The sequence below is a fragment of the Protopterus annectens genome, chromosome 14.part0, assembly GCF_019279795.1.
Source record: "Protopterus annectens isolate FY-2018-M chromosome 14.part0, PAN1.0, whole genome shotgun sequence".
In the NCBI taxonomy this organism is placed as follows: Eukaryota; Metazoa; Chordata; order Ceratodontiformes; family Protopteridae; genus Protopterus; species Protopterus annectens.
In genome coordinates this window covers 408,518,476-408,542,380 of record NC_056748.1, presented here as the reverse complement: position 1 = coordinate 408,542,380, position 23,905 = coordinate 408,518,476, and the positions used below count along the sequence as shown (strand labels likewise).

Genomic DNA, 23,905 nt, shown 5'->3' with positions numbered 1-23,905 from the left:
TGGTACAAGAAGTTAGTGAATCATTTCTGTAATTAACATACATTTCTGTAATTAACCTATCTTTTTATTCTTTTTCCCCCCTTAGCGATTTATAACTATGATGCCAAGGGACCAGAGGAGCTCTCTCTACAGATTGGGGAGACTGTTCATATTTTAGAAACACATGAAGGTATGTTGTCATAACCTGTAATACATAAATGCTGTGCTGTGTGGAAATGGTTTGTGACCATTAACTGTGTGTCTGCGCATTTTCCCCTTTCCATCAAATGTGCATTGAAATTTATGTAATTTACAGAGAAAGATAGCCATGCGTCTCTCTTAGGCTCACTGTCCTCAGTTCAGCTACCAGGGCTGTAAGGATTCTTACATTTTTTGTCATGTTGAATACAACACCAAGGTTGTACTGGGGGTGTATCTTATTGATAGCTTATATTGTGTGACCCTTAATCTGGTTTTAATAATATTGAGAAATAGATGACCTCAAGTTGGTTTTCTGGAATTAATCATATATAATGCCATCTGTCTCAACAGTTTTCTAGAACAGCATCAGGTTGTCATGAAATGTTTTCCATGTCTAAAAAATGGTGGTGTTGAAGGGCATAACATAAGTAGTACACAAGAGAATTAATTTTTCCTTGTTTCTGAAGTGTTGGAATTCTGATATCTGAGTTGGACAATCCTATGAAATCTTTCTTTTTAATATTAAATTGTTAAATTTGTAATTGTATCTAATTTGGTTCCTGCTTTAGAGCAGTTTACTTTTGATTATAAGAACTTTAATGTGCTGGAAACTATTATGAAACACTGTCAGTATCATCGATGGAAAGCCTGACACTACAGACAGAATAGAGAGATGCAAACATTTCCAGCTGCTTGCAAAGTTTCAGCAAGGTAAGGATAAAATATAATTTGATTCATCTACTGAAGCAGATTTTGTATATGGTATAAATTAATTCTCTTGCATCTGCAAGTTTTTGGATCTTCTCACACTAAGTTTTCTGTGACATTTTCTATTTGGCCTGTAGGTAATGATTCTGCTTATATGTGATGATTAGGTGGTGGGGCTTATAAATTCAAAGTGTACAGTGCCTGCATTAGATTTTCAGGCTTTTCTAAAAGCAAATAGTAATCATGATTCACATAATCCAGACTTAAAAGTTGTTGTATCATTCGGCTTTTCCCGGTTAGGGGTCGTCACAGCAGAACTCCGGTCTGCTAATGATTGGCAGTAGATTTTTACGTACCGACTTGCCAGGCCTGACACACAACCTTCAACGAAAGTATGCCCATTCACACATGTCTCCACACAGAAGATGCTTTATTGATGGTTTATTTAAGTCTGTACTGGATAGACAAGATTTATGCAATTCATGTAAGGTAGATCCTGCTTCTGACTGTTCACCAGCATCTAGCTAAAGTTGAAGTCTGGTTTCTAGTGTATCCTTATTTCATAAGAATTGTAGCGTTGTTGCCTCACAGCAAGAGGTTCTCCCATTCGATTCTCGGCTGGAGTGCGGGGAGTGCCTTCTGTATGGAGTCTGCATGTCCTCCCCACGGTTGGGTGGGAGTTCGAAGGACATGCGGAATGGGCGTGCCTTGGTTGAATGTCGAGCTGGCACCTCGGCATTCGTGAAAAATCTACTGCCAGTCATTAGCGGACCGTAGTTCCGCTGTGGCAATCCCTAACCGGGAAAAGCCGAAAGACATCATATTGAAGAATGTACTTCTGGTATTGGCTGTTAATGCACTTAATTTCATTAAGAGGGTTTCATGTTTGAGTATTCAGACCAGGTGTGTGTAAAATGTACAACCTGTTTTTAGCAACAACATTGCAGAATATAAATGTTAGTTGCAGCAGTGGCAAATTAGCATCTGGTGGTTGATTCTGATGGATTAGCACCGTTAATCTCTTGGGGACTTAATAGGATACCTGTCTGCATTATGAGAGGGATGGAGCAGTAATGGCCTAAAAACATATTTCTTGTAATCCATTTGTATGGGTTTTTGGACCTTCCAGATCTTTTATTTTTTTTTTTTTTACCTTCCATATGTTTTTACCATGCTTTGGTTCGTCTCCCTCTGCCAAGCAATTACGTAAAGGCTGATACATTCTTAACCTTGTTTCTTTGTTTTGTTTACTCTGGTAAAATCTTGCGAGTGATATAATTTTTTATTCATTTAAGTGGATAAGACTGTTTCACATGGCTGTTTCACCATTCCATATTACTGAGAAATTTTAAGGAGTTCCTGATAACTGACTTACCTCTGCTTTTTTTATGTATTTATCCTTTCTTGACCATGTTAGTCCCAGTACGCTAGTGGCCTCCTTTTCAGGGGAGAAATGATGTGGTATTTCTTCTGCTAGGGGAAATTTAGCCAGGGCATTAGGGAGCATCAACCACTGTTTTGGATAGGTGCCATTGGATCTTTTACTTTCACATGAACCACCTCCAAGCAGATGGGGTATCTGTTCAACTTTTTCAGTGAATCACAGGAGCCAGTTCCCCCAGTGCTGCACTGTAAGTGTCAACAGTCAAGTCACTTGGAATGGAAATAGAACCCACAGCCTTCTTGTTTTCTAGCACCAAATGCTAGTGTGCTATGTGTTGCACCACTAACAGTACCATATATAAGCTGATTGGTTTATAAGTTAATATAGTTGAAATGTTGCATGTAATTCTAATTAATTAATTTGTCTTTGTATTTTTGCATGTAGTGGACATTAATTCATTAGTCATCTTGGCAGTACCAAACTGATAATTCACAAAAGAGTAAAACTTAAGAAAAAAAAGGGTAATACCCAAGCAGAGAGAGAACCTCGCATCTAAGAAGCAAACTTGACTAGCTACAGCATGTTCATTAACTAGGTAAATTTAAGTATAAAATGTTATAAATGAGAAAGTAAGGAGTGAAAGTAGCCACACTGTTTTAAAATAAAAGTACTCCTAAATTAAATAGGTAGTTTCAAAGCAAAAAACAGTTTTCAAGGTTTGTACACCATGACCAGGAAAAACAAAACCACATAGCACTAACAGAGCATTTTCTTATTCCTAGAATTATGGAAGGGTGACAGGGAGGTGCAGCAGGGACAGCTGCCCCCACCCCACAGTGCTTGCTTGCACTCGTGTATGAGAACTGAACTGGGCAGTCTCTCCACAGTCACCCTATGGCCACCTGGGCTTTTGATGGGTGTTCCAGTTTCTTTTCAAATCCAAAATATATGCCACAGCGAGTTATTAATCTTTTAAGTTTAGTTTTTGTGTGCATCTCCTGCCATGAGTTGGCAACCTGGTCACTCTGTCAGAATAAGCTCCAGGTACTTCACCCTCCGCTTTGGATTAACAGCATTATTGGAAAAATGAATGGATGAAAGTAATACAGTTCAATCTGTTGGTGAGTTGTTAATATCTGTTACAGCTGCTGCTTTTTAAGAATAGATGAGTAGAATTAGTTGACACTAACATTTTTTTATGTAAATTGTTGGATAAAGTCAAGAATTCTGTAGATTGAGTTCCATACTCCATTGTCTTCCAGATATTCCAGTCTGTCATAGATTCACACTGAGAAGAATGTTAGCAAATTATAATTTAATATTTGACTGGGAAATCAGAAATGCTGCCCGGATAGGTGGTGTGGACATGGCATGTTTGGAATTCAGCAAGGTATCCTACTTGGTAGGAAGCAAAACATCAGTGAACACATTATCCTCAGAGGAGATCCCGGTCTCATACTAAAGCAGCAGCACTCTGTGAATAGTAATAAATAGTATCTACTTTAAAAAGGATGATTATCACTGGACTATCAAAGGGTTTGTTTGGATTCCATTAATTTTCAGTGTCTTTTATGTGATGCAGCCAAAAGACTTAAGAGGAAGATGCTAAACTATTTGGAGTCAATTTCATAAATGCATGCAATTGTGGTGATAGTTTTTGCAAATAGGATAAAGTAGCTATGTGGCAATTTTGTGAAAAAGCTGTTAAAAACATGGCGTCTTAAGCTCAGTTCTTATTAACTTGTTTGTGACACTGACCCTGAGGAAAGTGGTATACTTTTGCTTGGAGAGACATTTGCAAATGCAGAAGTTGATGAGAACCTTAAAAAAAAGTACTGTTGGACGACTAACAGAGGAGCAGTAAGCAACCAGGAAAAACTGGAGAGGATACTGAAATAGGTATGCAGAATTGCAAATACAGGAAAGATGCTTCTCTTTATCTCCCTTCATAGAGAATTGGTGAGAGTGACATCAAAAAATTACCTGAAGGACCTGATCTTTTTAAGGATGTAGTGTAAGATTTGACTGAGGCAATTTAGAGGGGGACAGTAGGTGTAGTGTGTGCTTTGTGTTAAACCTATATAATAAATTAGAACAATATTATAAGTGTAGTCTTAAAAACTGAACACTCAGCATGCTAGATAGAAGTACCAAGTAAATTTAGTAAAGTAGGGGTATTTTTGCAAAAAAAGAAATGTATGGAAATAGGAAAGTATAGTATGAGGATGCAAGATGGACAGTTGAGGAGAGACGTGAGGAAGCATTTCAAACTAAAAGGGTGATGCATTTCTAGCACAGCCTTCTTAGTGAGGTTTTGGGAACAAATTCATTAAGGGAAATTAGCAGTGAATAAGGGTTATACAAGTCAGTACTTGTGAAGGGATGGATTAGGTAGGGACGTGAGATTATTGGACGAGTCCAGGTGCACTCAGCAGCTATTGAAGTATGTTTCTGCTCTGTGAATGAGTGAGTAAGCCATTTAACAAGATAATCTTGCTTACCTGCTAAGAATACAGTGATGTAATTGATATCTGGTTATTATGTGAAAATAAATGGAAGTCAATTGCTGTTGATTTGGTAGCACTGACACAAGAATGACTGAAGATCAGTCTTACTTTCATTTCTTAAGTAGGTAAAGAACAGCCTCTGCCTTTGAATGTTACTGTATGTTAAACTTTAGCTCACTGTTGCAGTAGCCTAAGCTGTTGGGGTTATATCACAAGAATACAACCCACCAAACAGCTTTCAAAGCTTAAAGACGCTCTCCACTCACTCTGTCTGCCTGAGGCTTGAGTAGAGCTAGGCAGTTAGGGTGCCAAAAGCTTTGGGGCTTTGTTGTTGCCAAAGTAAGCTGCATCTGTGAGTTTTATTAGACTGCCCATCGTCTAGCAAACCTTCAAAGCTGGGCAGAAAAGTCCTCTGCTATGGAAGACCTTCCACAGCTTTGTTTTACTGAGGAAATCTTGTGATTTTACTAAAATATATTTATTTCGGACTAGGGCAGTTTTCTTAGGCTGTCCTAACTTCCCAGGGGATTTTAACTTTGTGAATGCTTGTGTGAATAAACTTTAAAAATCTGTTTGATATTTTTTTCATACATGTATGCAGACTTTGTGCAGTAGGTATAAGATTTTGTATGTTTAAGGCTTGTGTGTGTGTGTGTGTGTGTGTGTGTGTGTGTGTGTGTGTGTGTGTGTGTGTGTGTGTGTGTATACACCTCAAAACCTCCTTTCTTTGCTATCACAAGGTTTAATGACTCTTTCAGGCTCCAGTACCTGTTTTTCTTGGCTGGACCTATGGAGCAGTTACTGCATTCCTTGGATGTTCTTCATGTTTCACTGTTGCAGTCATCACATTTGGGTTATCTGCTTGCAGTAGCCCTCAGTCGGCCTGATTATCAAAGTCTTGAGTCCTGCGTCAATTGCTGTCGCATCTTCCATGACGTCAGGTAGTCAGGGGTATAAAGCATGCAGCCGACGCCATTACATCAGTCTTTCTTGCCATGCAGTTCCCAAAGCAGAAGCAGTTCGTAAGTGCCGGTTGGCCAACTCTTGATATTTTCATTTTTGAGTTTCAGAACCGAAGTCTTCAACTAAAGCGAAGTACCCCATTGAGGAAACTTTTTCTTGCTCTAAACTGTCAGTAAAAAATTGATAATTGTATTTCTTGTGGAAAGCAAATAACTCACAAAGATTTTCATTCGTAATGTATTCCTTGCCTAGACCCTGACCATGACATGCCTCGCTGTCAGTTTTGTGCCTTATTTAAACAACAAGCTATTCATCGTCTGTATATTTACGCTTCTAAATATTTTGGTACTCTGCTCAATTCTCCAGATATGTCTTCAGTAAGCCATCCGACTACCGACATTCCAAAAAAACGCAAAGCTAAAGACAGAGACATGCCGCCTAGGTCCAAAGCTGCTGATGACACTTCTCCTAAGCTAGTCACCAGTTTGCCAGTACTCAGGTGCTTTCGCAGCCCCTGATACCCACTACTTCAGATTCGCAGGCCTCTACTGAGACCCATAAGGAGTCCGGTATGCCGCAAGATGCTTCAACTGTGGAACCTGAGGATGTCTCTACCTTGGATGTGTCTGTAGCCACTGTACAGGCACCAGCTTCTGAGGGGTGTATTCAGGCCTACTGACTTGCATATTAAACTGATGCCATCTTCTTCTTCAAGGCCTAAAACTCGAACCATGCCTAGAAAACCGACACCCAGACCGCATGGCCAGGCCTCTATGCCTGAAAAACAAATGATAAGAATGGCTGAAGACCTTATTAATTTCATCGGGGGAAGCCAACCCCCCCCCCTCTAAGAGACCTAGGACTGAATTTGCTTATGATGCCCAGGATTTACCCTTACCTACCTATGAGGATTCTGATGCAGAGGACTCTATTCCCTCTGCTTATCCTCCAGAGGATTTCTGTTTTGGTGAAACCTTGCATACTCTTAGGGCACATTTTCGCTGGGAAAGCCAGGATTACTCTGATTCTAAAAAGAGGCTTAGGGATTTCTTACTCCTACCTCAACACAGGCCTTTAGCTACCCCCCCTATACTGGACATTGTAGATGATGCCTTTTCAGAATCTAGCTTGGCCCCTGACTCTTTACCTCCTGCTCCCAGAAAACCTGATAGATATTACAGGGTTCCTGACTCTCACAAGTTCCTTTTTAAAAATCCTACTGCGGATCCTGAGACCAGGGACCTAAGGGCATTAAGGCTACTACTGCCAAAAATCCTACCTCCTCTGATAGAGATTCCAGGGCGCTGGATAGATGGGGTAAGAAGGTATACACTTCTGCAACCTTGGCCATTAGGACCATAAACTGCCAGTTTCATATGTTAGTCAGCAGCATACTACTGGATTGCTTAAACAGAAAATGATGGTGATTCCTGACTCTGCTGAAAATAAGGATTTACAGGATTTAATGCATTCTGCTGAACAAGTTGGAAAACATACTTTGCAACGTGGTTTTGATTCATTAGAGGCATCTTGCAGGGCTGCTGTCACTGGGTCTGTACTTAGAAGGCATGCTTGGCTAAAGGAGCAATCGTTGCCAGATCATGTTAAAGCTAAATTGCTGGATGCTCCCTTAAATCAGGACCACCTGTTTGGCAACAAAGCAGTAGTAGTACTCAAAAAGATGGAGGAAAAAGCTAAATATATGCAAACTGTTAGATTTCCTACAAGGGATAGCCTCCAAGATTTAGTAGGCATTGACCCTCTAAGAATTGGTCCTTTCCTGCCTCTTCCAGGCCTACTTAGTCGAAACCCAGAACCAGCAGAACACCCATGCTTCAGTCTCAAGGTACGCACAGGACTAAGCAGTGGGGGGTTATCACTTCAAAATCAGGAAGTAGTAAGACTCCCCCCTATGGTAAACTGTCTCAATGACTTAACTTTAAAACTTCCAAGCCCTTCTCAACTGACTGCTCCTTTAGGGGGAAAGATTGCTCTGCAGACAAAAAAACTGAGAACTAATTACCCAGGACAAATGGGTTTTAAATATAGTTTCCCAAGGATACAGATTTCACTTCCACACGTTACCAACCCCAAGCAGTTGGCCAGATCTACCACCAAATCAGTGGGCAGAGGTTCAAAAGCAAGTACTCGCTCTCTTAAGCATAAGGGCTATTCAACCTGTACCAGAAGAGGAAAAGGGACAAGGTTTCTACTCATGACTTTTCCTGGTACCCAGAAAAGACAACTCATGGTGCCCTGTCCTGGACCTTTCTATCCTAAACACCTTTTTGGTGATCCCAAAATTCAAGATGCTAACACTTCACCAGTTGCTTCCCATGCTAGGCAAGGATGCCTGGTTGGCAACACTGGATTTAAAGGAAGCCTACCTGCACATCGCAATCAGGGAATCTTGCAGAAGATACCTACGCTTCAAAGCAGGCTACATGCACTATCAATTCTCTGCACTGCCCTTTGGCTTATCTACTGCGCCCAGGGTATTCACAAAGTGCCTAGCTCCAGGCATTGCATTTTGCAGGCAAAGAAATATTCAAATATACCCATACCTGGACTGTCTAATTCAGGCAGAAAACCAGGACATACTTTTGAATCATCTGGCATTTGTACAAAAGGTGCTAACTTGCCTGGGGTACACCATAAATGAAAAGAAATCACATCTGGTACCCTGTCAACAAATTATATTCCTGGGAGCAAGCTTGAACACAGCTTCCCAGATGGCTTTCCTCATGCCAGAGAAACAAATTCATTTGACAGCTTACTTCAAACTAATGGCCACAAAAACCCTGCTATCTGCAAGGCAAATACTGCAAGTCTTGGGGTTCATGGCCTCCTGCATCTCCTAATTCCATATGCAAGACTGCATATGATGAAACTACAATGGTATCTAAAAAGTCTATGGTGTCAACATTCTCAGGATCTAGAAGCAATGATTCCAATCATACCTTGCCTACAGTTAGAGTTCCTTTGGTGGGCAGAGGCCTGCCACCAAAACAAAGGACTGCCATTCACTCTACCCCCTGCCTCCCAAACTCTGACAACAGACACATCACACTATGCATGGGGGGGCTCACCTGGCAGGGAAGTGCATTCAGGGCAAATGGAACCCAAGTCAAATGCACATGCATATCAACCAAAAAGAAATGTTAGCTGTACAAAATGCTCTGAGAACCTTCAAGGACTACATTCTTCCAGTACAATTAATGGTAAGGATAGACAACGCCACTGTTATGTGGTACATAAACAAGCAGGGGGTACCCATTCATACCCTCCCCCCCCCCCCCCCGCAGAGTAGCCATGGCTCTGTGGAACACAGCCTTGAGCTACCAAGTGCATCTACAGGCTCAATTCCTGCCAGGAAAGCTAAATACACTGGCAGACAAACTAAGCAGAAATCTCATGGACCCACACGAGTGGAAACTGGAACCAAAGACTTTCAATATGCTGATAAACAAATGGGGGAGCCCAGATATAGACATGTTTGCCTCCCCCCAGAACTACCAATTGGACAAATTCTGCACAAGGGCTCCCCACAAACAAGCTTGGAAAGTGAATGCCCTGTCCTTCAACTGGAAAAATCTATCAGTTTATGCCTTTCCTCATCTGCCTCTCCTCTCCAAAGTACTACTAAAGATCAAATAGGACAAACCAAGGATGATACTGTTTGCACCAGACTGGCCACGCCAACACTGGTACCCCCTCTTGCACAGTGTATCCCTGCTGGCACTATGGCACCTGCCTCAGACCCCAACCCTGCTGTCCCAACAGGAGGGCCAGATTCTGCATCCTCCGCTTCAAACCCTGAACCTGGCAGCCTGGCTAATTACTTGACCTCTCCATTACCATCCCTCAGTAAACAAGTGTTGGATGTCATTTTGGAGGTAAGAAGGCCTAGTACTAGAAAATCTTATGCTGAAAAATGGAAAATATTCTGTTCCTGGAACCAAACTCAAGGGAAGGACATAGCAGCACCCAATTTACCTCAGATTCTTCAATACTTAACTGAAATGCTTCACAATGGCCTTTCTTTTTCCTCCATCAAAATTCATGCCTCAGCCATTTCAGCTTATTACAACACTGAACCACCCCTATTCTGTCATCCACTGCTCAAGTAGATGTTCGTGTTTCACTGCTGCAGTCATTACAGTTGGGTTATCCTGCTGCCCGCTACCCGCAGTCGGCCCGAGTTCCAAAGTCTAGGTCCGGCATCAGTTGCTGTCGCCTCCTCCCTGACGTCAGTGCACCAGGGGTATAAAAGATGCAGCCGACTCCATTTTCTTCAGTCTTTCTTGCCACACGGTGCCCGAAGCAAAAGCAGTTTGCAAGTGCTGGTCGGCTGACTCCTGAGATTTTCAAATTTGAATTTCAGATCCGAAGTCTTCATTAAAGCGAAGTACCCCGTTGGGGAAACTTTTTTTTCTTGCTCCAGACCGATGACAGAAAAAGTTAATAATTGTATTTCTTGTGGGAAGCAAATACCTCATAAGGATTTTCATTCTTACTGTATTCCTTGCCTAGGCCCTGACCACGACATTGCTAGTTGTCGATTTTGTGCTAGATTTAACCAGCACACTATTAAGCGTCGGTACGATTGTGCATTTCATTACTTTGGCAGAAGATTCAATTATATAATGCCCTCAGAACAGCTGACTACCGGAGTTTATAAAAAGCGCAAAGAAAAAGAAAAGGACAGGCATCCGAGGTCCAAAACCGATGAGGCTTCCGCTAGGCCTGTCGCTGGTTCGCCGGTTCTCAGTGAGGTGCTTTCACAGCCTCTGACACCCACTACCTCAGAGCTACAGGCCACTTCCGACTCCCACATGGAGCCGACTAGGCCACTGGAAACTCAAGGTATTGGACACTCAGAAACTATTCCCTCAGATGGGTCCGAAGCCGCTGAGCAGGCATCGGCTTCTGAGGGTGTTTTCAGGCCTACACAGTTATATGTGAAACCAACTTCAGCTTCAAAGGCAAAGACTAAAGCAGCTCTAAAGACAAAGAAACAAATACAGCATTCTCCTGGACAGGCCTCCATGTCTAAAAAAAAAACAGATGCTTAAAATGGCCGAAGACCTAATTACTTTGATCAGGGGTTCCCATCCCCCTCCTGATAAGAGGCCTAGGCAAGAGATAGACTATGAATCTTCAGATCAGGTTTCCATTTCCTCTGATTCCTCTTCTGAACAGGAATATTCTCTTCCTCCCTATGAGGATTCTGATGCTGATGAATCTATCCCTTCAGCCTCTACTCCTGAGGATTATTCTTTTGGGGAGACCCTGCATATTATGAGGGAGCATTTCCACTGGGAGAGCCAAGGTTACTCAGAATCCAAGAAAAGGCTCAGAGACTTCCTTTTATTACCTCAACACAGGCCCCTTGCTATTCCTCCTGGTTTTAGACATTGTAGATGATGTATTTTCAGAGTCTGGTCTGTCTCCTGGCTCTTTACCACCAGCTCCTGTTAAGCCAGACAGATACTGCAGGGTTCCTGATTTACATAGTTTCTGGGTCAGCAGCAGGGTTTTTGTAAAGAAATTTATCTCTCAGGGTCCCAAAGGGGTCAAGGCTTCCACTGCAAAAAACCCTATCCCCTCTGATGGGGATTCAAGGGCCCTGGACAGATGGGGGAAAAAGATTTATACTTCTGCTACCTTGACTGTGTAAGAGCAATAAATTGTCAGTTTCATATGCTTAAATATCAGCAATGTCTTATGTCACTGCTTAAACAGAAAATGTTGAAATTCAGAATGTGCAGAAAACAAAGAAATGCAGGATTTATTGCATGCAGCTGAACAAGTGGGAAAGCATACTTTGCAGTGTGGTTTTGATTCTCTAGAAGCCTCCTGCAGGGCCGCTGTTACAGGTTCTGTCATTAGGAGGCATGCTTGGTTAAAAGAACAGAATCTGCCCGATTTATGTTAAAGCAAAACTATTAGATGCTCCATTACAGCATGATGCCTTGTTTGGTGTTAAAGCAGAAGAGGTGTTGAAGAAAATGGAGGACAAAGCTAAATCTATGCACACCGTCAAGGATTTCTTACAGGTACAGCCTCCCAGATTTAGCAGGAACTGGCCTACAAAGAATTGGTCCTTTCCAGTGTCAGGCCACAAAGAGGCAGATAGAGATGCCCCAGAGGCAGATCACAGCCCCAAGGCTCATACAGGCCTAAACAATGGGGGTGCTTCTACCTCCAAAAGCGGAGAGGAAAAATCACAGCCGTACAGGAAACAGTCTCAATGACTTTCCCCTGCCAGCACCAAGCACTTATCTTCTGGCAGCTCCTTTGGGGGGAAAAGTAGCACGTTTTTCACAAAATTGGAATATGATCACCCAGGACAAATGGGTCTTAACTATCGTATCACAAGGCTGCAGGTTCCACTTTCACACCCTGCCAAGGCCAAACGGTATGCCAGACCTGCCACGCAATCAATGGGCAGAGGCACAAAAACAAGTTTCATCTCTCATGGACATAAGAGCCGTTCAGCAAGTACCACAGCAAGAGCAGCGACTAGGATTTTACTCAAGGCTAAAATTGGTGCCCAGAAAGGACAAAGTCTGCAGACCAATACTGGACCTGTCTATCCTAAACACATTCCTGGATATTCCAAAATTCAAAATTTTAACTCTGCAGCAGCTTCTGCCCATGCTGGGCAAGAAGGCTTGGCTTGTGACTCTAGACCTAAAAGAGGCATACCTGCATGTCCCAATCAGACAGTCATGCAGAAGATACCTCAGATTTATTGCTGGTTCAATGCACTACCAATTCTCTGCACTGCCCTTTGGCTTATCTACTGCGCCCATGGTCTTCACAAAATGCCTGGCACCAGTAATTGCATTTTGCAGACCAAGATGAATACAAATATATCCTTATTTGGACGACTGCCTTATGCAAGCAGAGAACAAGGACATTCTACTACAGCATCTGGCGTTTGTAAAAAGATTACTAACAGGTCTAGGGTACACAGTAAACGAAAAGAAATCAAAACTCGTACCCTCTCAAGAGATAATATTCCTGGGTGCAAGCTTAAATACAACTGCCCAGATGGCTTATCTCACGCCAGACAAACACAGACAACTGACTACGTATTTCAAAATGTTGGCAACAAAGGCCCAGTTATCTGCAAGAAAAATTCTGCAGGCTTTGGGCTTCATGGTATCTTGCATTCTGCTAATTCCATTTGCAAGACTGCATATGAGGAAACTTCAACATTATCTAAAAAGTGTTTGGACTCAACATTGCCACAGCCTGGAAACAATAATTACCCTCATTCCCTGCCTGCAACAGGAGTTTCGATAGTGGGCAAAGGCCTGTCACCACAATACGGGACAGCCATTCACCTTACCCGCAGCCAGGCAGACATTGACAACAGATTCATCAGATTATGCCTGTGGGGCCCATATGGCAGGAAGATGTATTCAGGGCACATGGTCCGCAAGTCAAATGCATCTACATATCAATCAAAAAGAGATGCTAGCTGTTCAGAATGCCCTGACAGCCTTGAAGGATCTACTTCATCCAGGACAACTACTGATAAAGACGGACAATACTACAGTCATGTGGTACATAAACAAGCAGGGAGGCACACATTCCTACCCCCTCTGCAGACTAGCCATGAACTTGTGGGACACAGCATTGACTTACCAAGTACATCTGCAAGCACAATTCCTGCCAGGAAGGATAAATACTCTGGCAGATGAACTAAGCAGAAACCTAATGGATCCCCACGAGTGGAAATTGGATCCACAAGTCTTCAGCATGATGGATCCCCACGAGTGGAAATTGGATCCACAAGTCTTCAGCATGATAACAAGGAACTGGGGATGCCCAGACATAAACCTATTTGCCTCCCGTCACAACTGCCAACTACAGAGATTCTGCACAAGGACTTATCACAAGCAAGCATGGAAAGTAGATGCTCTGTCTTTCAGCTGGAAAAACCTAAAAGTATATGCCTTGCATCCTCTGCCTCTCCTCTCCAAGGTACTCTTCAAGGTCAGACAAGAGAAGCCAAAAATAATACTGATTGCCCCAGACTGGCCCCGCTAGCACTGATAGCCAATCCTGAAGAGCTTGTCTCAATGCCCAGCTTGGACATTACCTCAAATTCTTCACTTATTGACCCAACAAGACAGTCAGATACTGCACAGCCAGCGCAGGACCTTAAACCTGGCAGCATGGTGGATAATGTAGCCATTCAAGACACACTTCTCTCTAAACCAGTGATGGATGTTATTTTGGAGGCCAGGAGGCCTAGCACCAGAAAATCTTATGCAGAAAAATGGAAGAGATTATGTGCTTGGAACCATGTACAAGGTATTGACACGACTGTTCCAAATATTCCTCAAATTTTGCAATACTTAACTGAGATGCTGGATAAAGGCCTTTCCTTTTCATCAATTAAAATTCATGCCTCTGCCATTTCAGCTCATTACAATACAGAACCACCTATTATTTCTCATCCATTACTAAGGCAGTACCTCAGAGGGGCCAAAAACATAAGACCTCCAAGGAGAGCACCAATACCTGCATGGGACCTCAACTATGTCTTGGAAAAACTCACACTGCCTCCATTTGAGCCAGCCTCTGCAGCTGATATAAAATTCTTATCCTGGAAAACAGCTCTGCTCCTAGCAATAACCTCCGCTAGACTAGTCTGAGTTACAGGCACTCACGGCTGTGGAACCTTTTATCATTTTCCATCCTGACAGGGTTTCTCTGAAGACAAAACCTACATTTATGCCTAAGGTAGTGTCCAGTGTGGCCCTTAACCAAACAGTTCATTTGCCTACCTTTTATCCAAACCCACAGAATAAGGATGAGAGAGTTCTGCATTCTTTTGGACATTCACAGGCAGCTACGCTTCTACTTACGTTTCTATTTGGACAGAACCAAATCTTTCAGAAAGACTGAACAACTTCTAGTGGCATATGCTGCAGGATCACAAGGAAATCCTATCTCAAAGCAGACTATTTCAAAGTGGATTGGCCACTGCATTTGTTTCTGCTATTCACAGCATGGCAAATCAGTGCCTAAGGGCATTAGGCCACATTCAACCAGAGCAGCAGCCACTTCATCAGCCTTCCTCAGAGGAGTACCAACCAAAGGCATCTTAGAGGCTGCAACTTGGGAGTTCAGTGCATACTTTTACAAAGCACTATCACTTACCTCTCTACTCTAAATCCAGGGCAGGCTTTGCCACTGCAGTTCTGCAGGGCCCGATAGCCTCTCCTAATCCTATTTAGCACCAGCCTCCCAACCTTAGCTTTGGGATTCAACCCAATTGTAATGACTGCAACAGTGAAACACAGTGAACATAGTACAGTTGTGTACCTACCATAAATGTAGATCTTCAAGTGTATTCACTGTTGCAGTCCAGGTTACCCTGCCACCATCCCCCTTTTATTTGCTGGGACTTAACTGTACTTCTCTATTCTGTACAACCTATGGGGTGTATTTGCTTGTAGATGAAGGAAAAGTTGTTTTTTTGTGTAAGCATGCTTATTGGCATAATTTAGCGTACCATTTTAGGGACACCTGACATCTGAGGCAAGAAAAACTAAAGAAAATGGTGTCTTGTCTGCTGCATCTTTTATACCCCTGGTGCACTGACGTCAGGGAGGAGGTGACAGCAGCCAACACCGGACCTAGACTTTGGAACTCGGGATGACTGCGGGTAGCCTGCCATCAGGATAACCCAATTGTAATGACTGCAACAGTGAATACACTCGAACATCTACATTTATGGTAGGTACACAACTGTATTTTCCTCAGAGGGGCCAAAAACTTAAGACCACTGAGGAGAGCTCCAACGCCAGCCTGGGACCTTAACTTTGTATTGGAAAAACTCACTCTACCTGCTTTTGAGCCAGCTGCAAGTGCAGAGTTAAAATTCCTTTCTTGGAAAACAGCTTTCCTTTTAGCAATCACTTCAGCAAGAAGGGTATCTGAATTACAGGCCCTTATGGCAGTGGAGCCTTTCATTATCTTTCATGCGGACAGGGTGTCCCTCAGGACCAATCCCTCCTTCATGCCCAAGGTAGTATCCATTGTGGCTATTAATCAGTCCATTCATTTGCCAACCTTTTCTAATCCGCAGACCAAAGGGGAACGGATTCTGCACTCCTTAGATGTGCACAGACAACTTTGATTTTACTTGGACAGGACTAAACCTCAAAGGAACAACATAAAGAACATAAGGGAAGATAAAATGATTGCTTTACATTTTAAAATGTTGCATAACAGTGATATTAATGTACTACAAGGTACAATTTTAGAAAGAGTGGAATGTTTACATAATAATGATGTATTGAAACAAAAGTTATTGTATAAGGAAAATATTTACATTTTAAAATATAAAACATTAGTACCTAAAGGCTTAAATAATGAATTGAATTGGAAGTGTTTACTTTAAGGGGGTCATTTATTGTTTAATTAATTGAATGTAATTAATTATGTGGTATATAAATGTGTGTGCTTTTTTAAGTACTGGTTATTCCTTGAAGGTGGAGACACCGAAGTGCTAGAATAACAGAATAGAAAATCTTGCTTTGCTGTTTGACCTCTTTGTTCACCACAGTTGGTGGTTTCTTTTGGGTCAGAGTGGTTTGTGTTAATATTGGAAGGAGAAAGGAGTGCATCTTTGTATTAAACTTCAAAGGAAGTCTGAACAACTGCTAGTGGCATTTGCTTGCAGGGGCAGAGGGGAAGGTCATTTCAAAGCAAACCATTTCTAAATGGATAGGCCATTATATTAATTTCTGCTATAAGCACCATGGAAAACCTATCCCACAGGGGATAAGACCACACTCAACCCGGGCTGCATCTACCTCTACAGCCTTTCTCAGAGGTGTCCCTACCAGGGACATTCTAGAAGCTGCTACCTGGAGTTCTGTACATACTTTCACCAAGCATTACCATTTGCCTATTTTTTCTAAATCCAGAGCTGGTTTTGCCACTGCAGTCTTGCAGGGCCTTATAGCTGGTCCTAATGCTATCTAAATTCCTCCTTCCATCCTTTGCTTTGGGAATCTACCCAAATGTAATGACTGCAACAGTGAAACACTAAGAACATAGTACAGTTTTGTACACTTACCATAAATGTAGATGATTGAGTGTATTCACTGTTGCAGTCCTGGTTACCCTCCCTCCAGCCCCATGACTTCTTTTGGCTGTACCTCTGTTCTCCTTTACTATGCTTTAAAAGCTTTTTGGTGTATTTGCTTTTTTGTTGAAGGTATAACCTTTAATTGTTTCCCATTAGGGAGGCACCTGACATCTGGGGCAAGAAAAACTGATGTAATGGCATTGGCTGCATGCGGTATACTCCTGACTACCTGATGTCATGGAAGCTGAGACAGCAACCGATGCAGGCCCCAAGACTTTGATAATCAGGCCAACTGAGGGCTACTGCAAGCAGAGAACCCAAATGTGATGACTGCAACAGTGAATACACTCGAACATCTACATTTATGGTAAGTGTACACAACTGTACTTTCCTTCTCCTAGTCTGCAAAAAGAAGTTTTTTGAGTGTCTGGCTGGCTCCTTCTCTACCTCATTCACCAATGGGTGACACTGTTGTACCCAGAATTAGTTCCTCAGAACATTATCAAGGTCATTGTCTGTCTTTCTGATGTGGCACCTATAGTCACAAAGTACCTGGAGTTGGACACATCCAGTGCAGCTATAGGGATGTTCCTCTTTGGTAAGGGAGAACCACTTTTGACAGACTTGGGGAGGAATGGGTGAATGAAAGTCTACTGCATAGCCAGGGCAGGGTAACCTGTTCCTCAGGATAGAGTTCTTATCAAGAGTCAACCTTTTTTCCAGGGAGTTCTCCAGGAAAAGCAAACAAAATTTAAGAATGTTGCTTCTCCTGCGTCAAATTCTATGGACAGTCAAGACTTGCTGGGATTTGCTAGGGAATTAATTTCTGCTTTTAAGGTGACAAATGTCCTGACAGAAGACGTTTCCTCCCTTTCCCTGATTTTCAGTCAGAAAGGGGATTGACAGTGTTTTTCTTTGTGTTCTCTACAAACTGTGGATTATGAATTTGAGGAAAGTGTTACTTCAGATCCCCCCATAAGACCTTTTTATGAAAATTAAAAATGAGTGTTATTTCAGTAGGAACAAAAAATTCCTCCTTCCCAGTTACAGTTGGATATTCCAAAACTTGCAGCTGTTCTTCCTGTTTTATTTGCTTTAGACAATGTTTTCCTGACCGGTAGCAGTTTACTCTACAATTAACCCTCCTGCTCCCAGAAAGTCTTGATAAGTTGTACAGGGTACCTCAGTCTCATAAGTACCGATTTTCTAACCATGCAGTGATTCTTGATCTTCAACTGCTGCTTCTAAACAGATTCTAATGCTAATACCATTCCCTCTGATGAGATGGAAAGCTTTTTATTAAACAAGAAACATCTTTATTAAATTGTGTGACATAGGCAATCATACATTCATATAAATGAAAACAAACCATATTGACATAATTTTAGCTGCAAACAGTGTACATCACAAACCATACTGACATAGTTTTAGCCACAAACATTATATAACACAAACCATATTGACATAAACTTAGTTGCAAACATTATACGTCACTTATCTATCCAGTCATTCAGTGAAACATTACGTAGCTCATTCAAATTGGGCATTTTTTTAAACCTCATTCCTCCTCTGCATGTATTGTTCCCACAATTCCCATTTTTTTCTATGTTATTTGCTCCTATCCCTTTCCTAAAGATCCCATTTCTAGTTCTTCTATCTGTGTTACTATATTCACTACTTCTAGTACCCTTGGTTTAGACTTTGATTTCTATTTTCTGGTCATTCCGTTTTTGTCAGCCACCATAATTAGACTCCGCAAGGCCTTACTATGTCTAGGCAATTCTGATTGTGCATCATGACTCAAAAAAATAATGTCCTTAGTTTTGCACCAATTTGCTCACCCAGTATTTGACAGAGTAATCTACAGGAAATCTTCAGTATGTCAACTCATTACACTCCCAGAAAATGTGTTTCGAGTTACCTCTTTCTTCCCCATCACAACTCCAACCTTTGCTGTCTATCTGAGGAAAAATACTTTGGTCTACTTGAGGTATAAAAATACCTATGCAAACACTTCCTAGCAAAGATCCTAAATCTTCTAGACGTTGTTGCATATTTGGGAGACATAAATGTATCCTCTCCCCATTGTTTCTTTGTGAATTGATTATCCAGTCTCTCTTCCCAATCCTTTCTAACATCGTTTGATTGATTCTTATAGTTACCATGCAGTATTTTATATGCCATACTAATTATTCTTTTTTTAACAGCAGCTTCTGTTCTGGATTCTACCATTGCTGATCTTTCATTTAGGGTTCCCTTATTTCTTTTTCTTTGTAAATACTCTGATATCAGTCCTTCACAGGGAAGGCCATCTCCAGCCCTGCAGTCCAAGTAAATTCTTGGCTTCTTGCCATTCTGTTACATTTCTCTCTCTAGTTATTTGCTCCCAATATCTTGGTTCTTTTGCCAGTTTTCTCCAATAAATTCCAGCCCCTTCTTGCCTGTTGTCTGTATCCTTATTTGTAGCCATCATTATTGGCAGAAACTCCTTTCTCCATTTCCATGTTTGTTTACTTCTACTAATACTTTCTGATACTTTATTAATATAATATTTGTTATGGTTATTGTTATTCTCCTTAAGGATCTGCATCCAGAATCCTAGTCTCACCTTGTTTCTTCAGCTTCCCCATGTTTCATCAGTGGGTTAGAAAGCTTTTGACAGATTTAGAAGGCAAGTATATTTTTCTGCCACTTTTTGACATTCAGAATTTTCAACTCCCAGGCCCACATGTTTACTTCTGTCCTTTGAGAGCATGAAAAAGTTAAGTGGTAACATTTCCTCTTCTGCGGTGAAGAAATCATTGAATGCTTTAATGTTATCTGTTTCTCATATAACCAATAATTCTTTAAAGTGTTCTTATAATTTTCTTGTTACTGTTTCTAGAGCTGCCTATATTGGTCAGTCATAAGAAGCTTTGCTTGTCTACATTATCAAAACTTACCAGAAGATTTAAGGGTGATATCTTGAATTCTGGTTGGCCTTTCTGCTGCTGAGGTACTTACGAAATGTGAAGAGATGGGAAGCTGATAATAAGGGGTGACCTAAGTCTTCAAATCCTACTTATCCAAGTTTAGTAACTGGTCTAGCTCCGGTCCATTTTCAAAAAGTAATTTAAGCAAGAAGGTGCTGACAAACAGGATATTAAAAAGCTATGGCAAGGAGGCTCCAAAAAGGAAAGCTTCTCAATTCAAGTACAGACCAAAAAGTCAGGACTATTTGTCTGTTTAGGCTACATCTCCCTCACCCTAGGGCTACATCTTCTTTGGTGACACCAAATAATTTCAGATAAATGAGCTCTGAAAGTCATTCATTAGGGTTATAGATGGCAATAGGAATCCACCCTTCTTTTTCAGATGATGCGTCCTTGTCGTAAACCAAATACCACATTTCCTCCAGTTTTGGAACAAATGATGTACTTCCTTCCTTCCTTATTGTTGTGTTCTACCTTACAAGAGGGATGCTGTACATCAAGCAGGCATACCAAAGCCTTTGTCCCTTTCAAGCACTGTATGCCAGAAATATGTTCTACATCCAAAGCGTAAGGTACATGGGTATTAAATGAGTGCCAAGTCTTCAATATCTTTGCCACCAGTCTGAACACTGTTTTTAAGTTAGGTCTACAAGTTGTTTGCTGTGTTGACTGCTAATGAACCTAGGGAAAATAAGTACCCTGTTAGGGAATCTTCATTGTTTTCTCTCTGCTTGGTTATGCATTTTGTGTCATCTTGAAAGGGGAAATACAAGTGTAGGAGATGTATTCATAATAAAGACCGACAAGAAAAGTGCCTTTTCTGCATAGGTGCAGACCATGATTACGCAGTGTGCTTTTTGCCTGGTCTTTTTACCAAAGACTCTGCACAGCCATCTTTTTTTTCTTTGTCTGCATGTTTGGAATACCAGTGTCTGGAGTTGTTGGCTCGGGGATCTATGGCTTCTGAATTCACCCATCTAGATGTTCAACTGCTTAATAAAAAGTCTGAAAAGTTGCACTTGGAGACTTCTGCTGTTCAGCCTGTATCATATGTCTCCATATGGTTGGATAAAGAACCAAAGGACTATCTAGTTACAGTGTCTGCTCCCTCTGTCATGATTCTGTTGGAGGCCAGCACAGGGCTTGCTATCAACACACCTCTGAGCCTACTGTGATATAGATAAGAAAGGGGGAGCCCAGGATGATTTTTTTCTGAAGGGCTAAGGAGATGCTTGTTAGAGATGTAGTACCTCCTTCTCTTATTGAATTTGAACACAGTAGAGAACCTCTTAAGAGGAACCTCTGCCCTAACAACCTTAAGAAAAAAAAAACAAAAGGCTAGGCATCTGGTCCTTGTAACTACAGGACCCACATAAAGAGTGGCAGGATTTCACAGTGGGTCTTTTAAAGGCCCTCATGGTGTTAAACCCCTCAAGGTTTGTCATTGCCTTCATCTGCTGCTTTCTCTTCCACTCTTTTCAAGAGACTTGAGCATTTCCGATTCCTCAGAAGAGGAAGAAGTCTTTTGCTTACTTCTCCCAGATCCATTCCCCTCTTGCTTTAAGATGGGATTAAGGTGATATACACTGTCCTGATTCCCTTATTGATGAGCTTCCCTTTGGGGATACTGTTAAAATGGACTATTTTCAGTGGGAAAGTTCCCACATTTCTAAGGTGCAGAAGAGATTATATGACCTCTTGCAGATAGATTTTCCCATGTCTTCTGCAGTACCCCCATGTTTTGGAAGCCTTCCTTGGTACTTCTGCTTCATAGGCTCCACAGTTTTAACCTGCTGCTCCTAAAAAAAATGACAGGTTTTGCAAGGTTCCTGATGCTGAAAACTTTTTGTACAAGATTCTTTCTTCCAACCCTGGAATAATATCTTTCTGTTAACAAACCTAAGTTGATTCCTTCCTCTAAACTTTTACCTTGTGATAAGGATAATAGAGCTATACACAGGTATGGTATGAATGTATATACCTCTCCCACCTAAGCCTTCAGGGCAATGAGTTTCCACAACAATATAACTAGGTGTGTTCCAGCTGTTCTTTGCAAGTTGGGGCATGTTCTGGCTGACATGCATGACTGTGAAACTAAGACCTCTGCCATTTTCTTATTCAGTTCAGCATTCCAAGTGGCTTACCATTGTATCAAATGCAGCTATGAAGCTGCTTATGCCTCTTCTATGGTGGCTGCTATATGTTCAGTTATCAAGAATTTTCTGGCTTAAAAGCAATCTCTCCCTGAGGAAATTAAGGCTGAGTTGTTGGACTATGCCATGGACACCTAGAATCTGTTTGGCTCTGCTTTTGCATAATTCTTTAAATAGTTCTTTAAAACTTTGCAAGAGACGAGGAAGGTTATGCAGGACCTTTAAACAAAATTTCCTTTCACTTATCCCAGAGATTCAAATGAACTTACCTTCTAAGACTCCCTTTGTGCATAGGGTTACATATGTCTAATTATTTTGTGCATAGGCATCGTAAGCAGCCTTTAAAGTGTAAGAGAACTTTGCAAGAGAGTGTTTTCTGAAGAATGTTCAGGATTCTGGAGGACAGAAGTCTTCTTTTTCAAATGGGTCTGCCTGTGTTTGTCAGCCATTCCTCTCTGCCCCTCTACAAGATTCCTTTTTCTGTCACGTTAAGAGTCCTTTCCAGTTTGGCAACAAATCACCACAGACTCTTTGGTTCTTTTTCATCCCAAATGATTATTTCATGGTTTGGAAACCCCTTCCTCCTTTTTTAAGGATATTTCAGTTTTCTCCTTGCCAACAGCCTCATTTTCCTCCTCAAGACCTCTTAGCTCAAGGGACTATTCAGCCAGTTCCTCTGTTCAAAAGGGGCAAGAGTTTCTACTCTGGGATGTTTCTGGTCCCCAAGAAGGAGGGCTGTTGGAGACCTGCTCTAGATCTCTCCTTTTTCAACATATTTCTAAGTTTCTTCCTTCAGAATGTTGTATCTGCAGTCCTTGTTTTACCTGCTGCTGTTTCCTTTGGTCTAACTGGTGTCTTTGGACTTGAAGGACTCTTCCACATTCCTATTCACCCTTTCTTCAGGAGGTATTTACAGCTCTCTGTTTCGTCCTCATGTTCTCAGTTGTCTGCTTTGCTTTTGATCTTTCTACAGCACCAATGTTTTTTGTTACAAGATGTCACCCCCAATCATAGCTTTTTGCAGTCTCCATGATGATAATTTTTTTCCCTATCTGGATGATCTTATTTAAGCAACCTCTAAGCAGCTTCTTCTGCCGGATCTCCAATTCACCATTCTGCTTCACAGTGTGGGGTTCAGTCTCAAGAAGTCTATTTTGACTCCTTCACAGGACCAAATTTTCCTGGGATGGAGTATTCAGACCCTATACACTGTGGCTTTTCGTCCTCCTGTCAAGGTACTCTTCTTAAAGGAACACTCCACCCTACAACTAAAAAAATATGTTTATTTCAGTCTATCTTTGTTTACAGACCTATTTTAACACCTAAAATTGACTCTAAATGCTTTATTAGTAATTTTAGCTAGTTTACCACAACATGGCTACCGATGGGGCTTGCTATCTCAACGTGATCTTCTTCTCCTTCAAGCCTTTCTCTTTCCCATAAAGCATTTCAAGTCTCCTTTCTGTGACTCATGCCAGACATAAGGAAGTAACAGTGATTTCCCATGCCATTGACATATAATGGGAAATCTGTGACTCATTGTCAGTTTGGTTTCCTTCTGTGTAAAGCCTGCTTCTTTTCTATTGCTAATCACCCTCATTTGTGTTTAGATCAGACCTTGCTTTACAGTATAATTTGAAGTTATCAAGCAGCAGACAGAGTAGTAGCTAGATTGGATGCCTTTGTTCTAAGTGTTCTTTTGTAGTCCTTCTTGAATTGAATTGAAAGTCCCTCCTCCTACACTACTGCAGAGGTGTGAAAACTGCCACTGCAACTGACAGCTCAGAATTGAAAGGAAGGAGTGCCATTTCAAATGTCTTCCCTCTGCCTGCAGAATCATTTGTTAGACAGCAGCAGAAAGATTTATGTAAACAATTTCTAATTAAATTTCGTACAACAGTGCAGGATAACTTTTG

At 41.5% G+C, this 23,905-nt stretch overlaps 1 protein-coding gene across 1 annotated transcript in view; it reads left to right on the top strand.

Annotated features, from left to right (window-relative positions):
- The window catches only part of DOCK1 (dedicator of cytokinesis 1), a gene marked incomplete in the record, with an annotated part of 4,741,214 nt that overhangs the window by 321,327 nt on the left and 4,395,982 nt on the right, over positions 1-23,905 (top strand). The window contains 1 exon segment of the mRNA XM_044056178.1: positions 86-169. Within this exon segment, the coding sequence (XP_043912113.1) occupies positions 86-169 (84 nt within the window).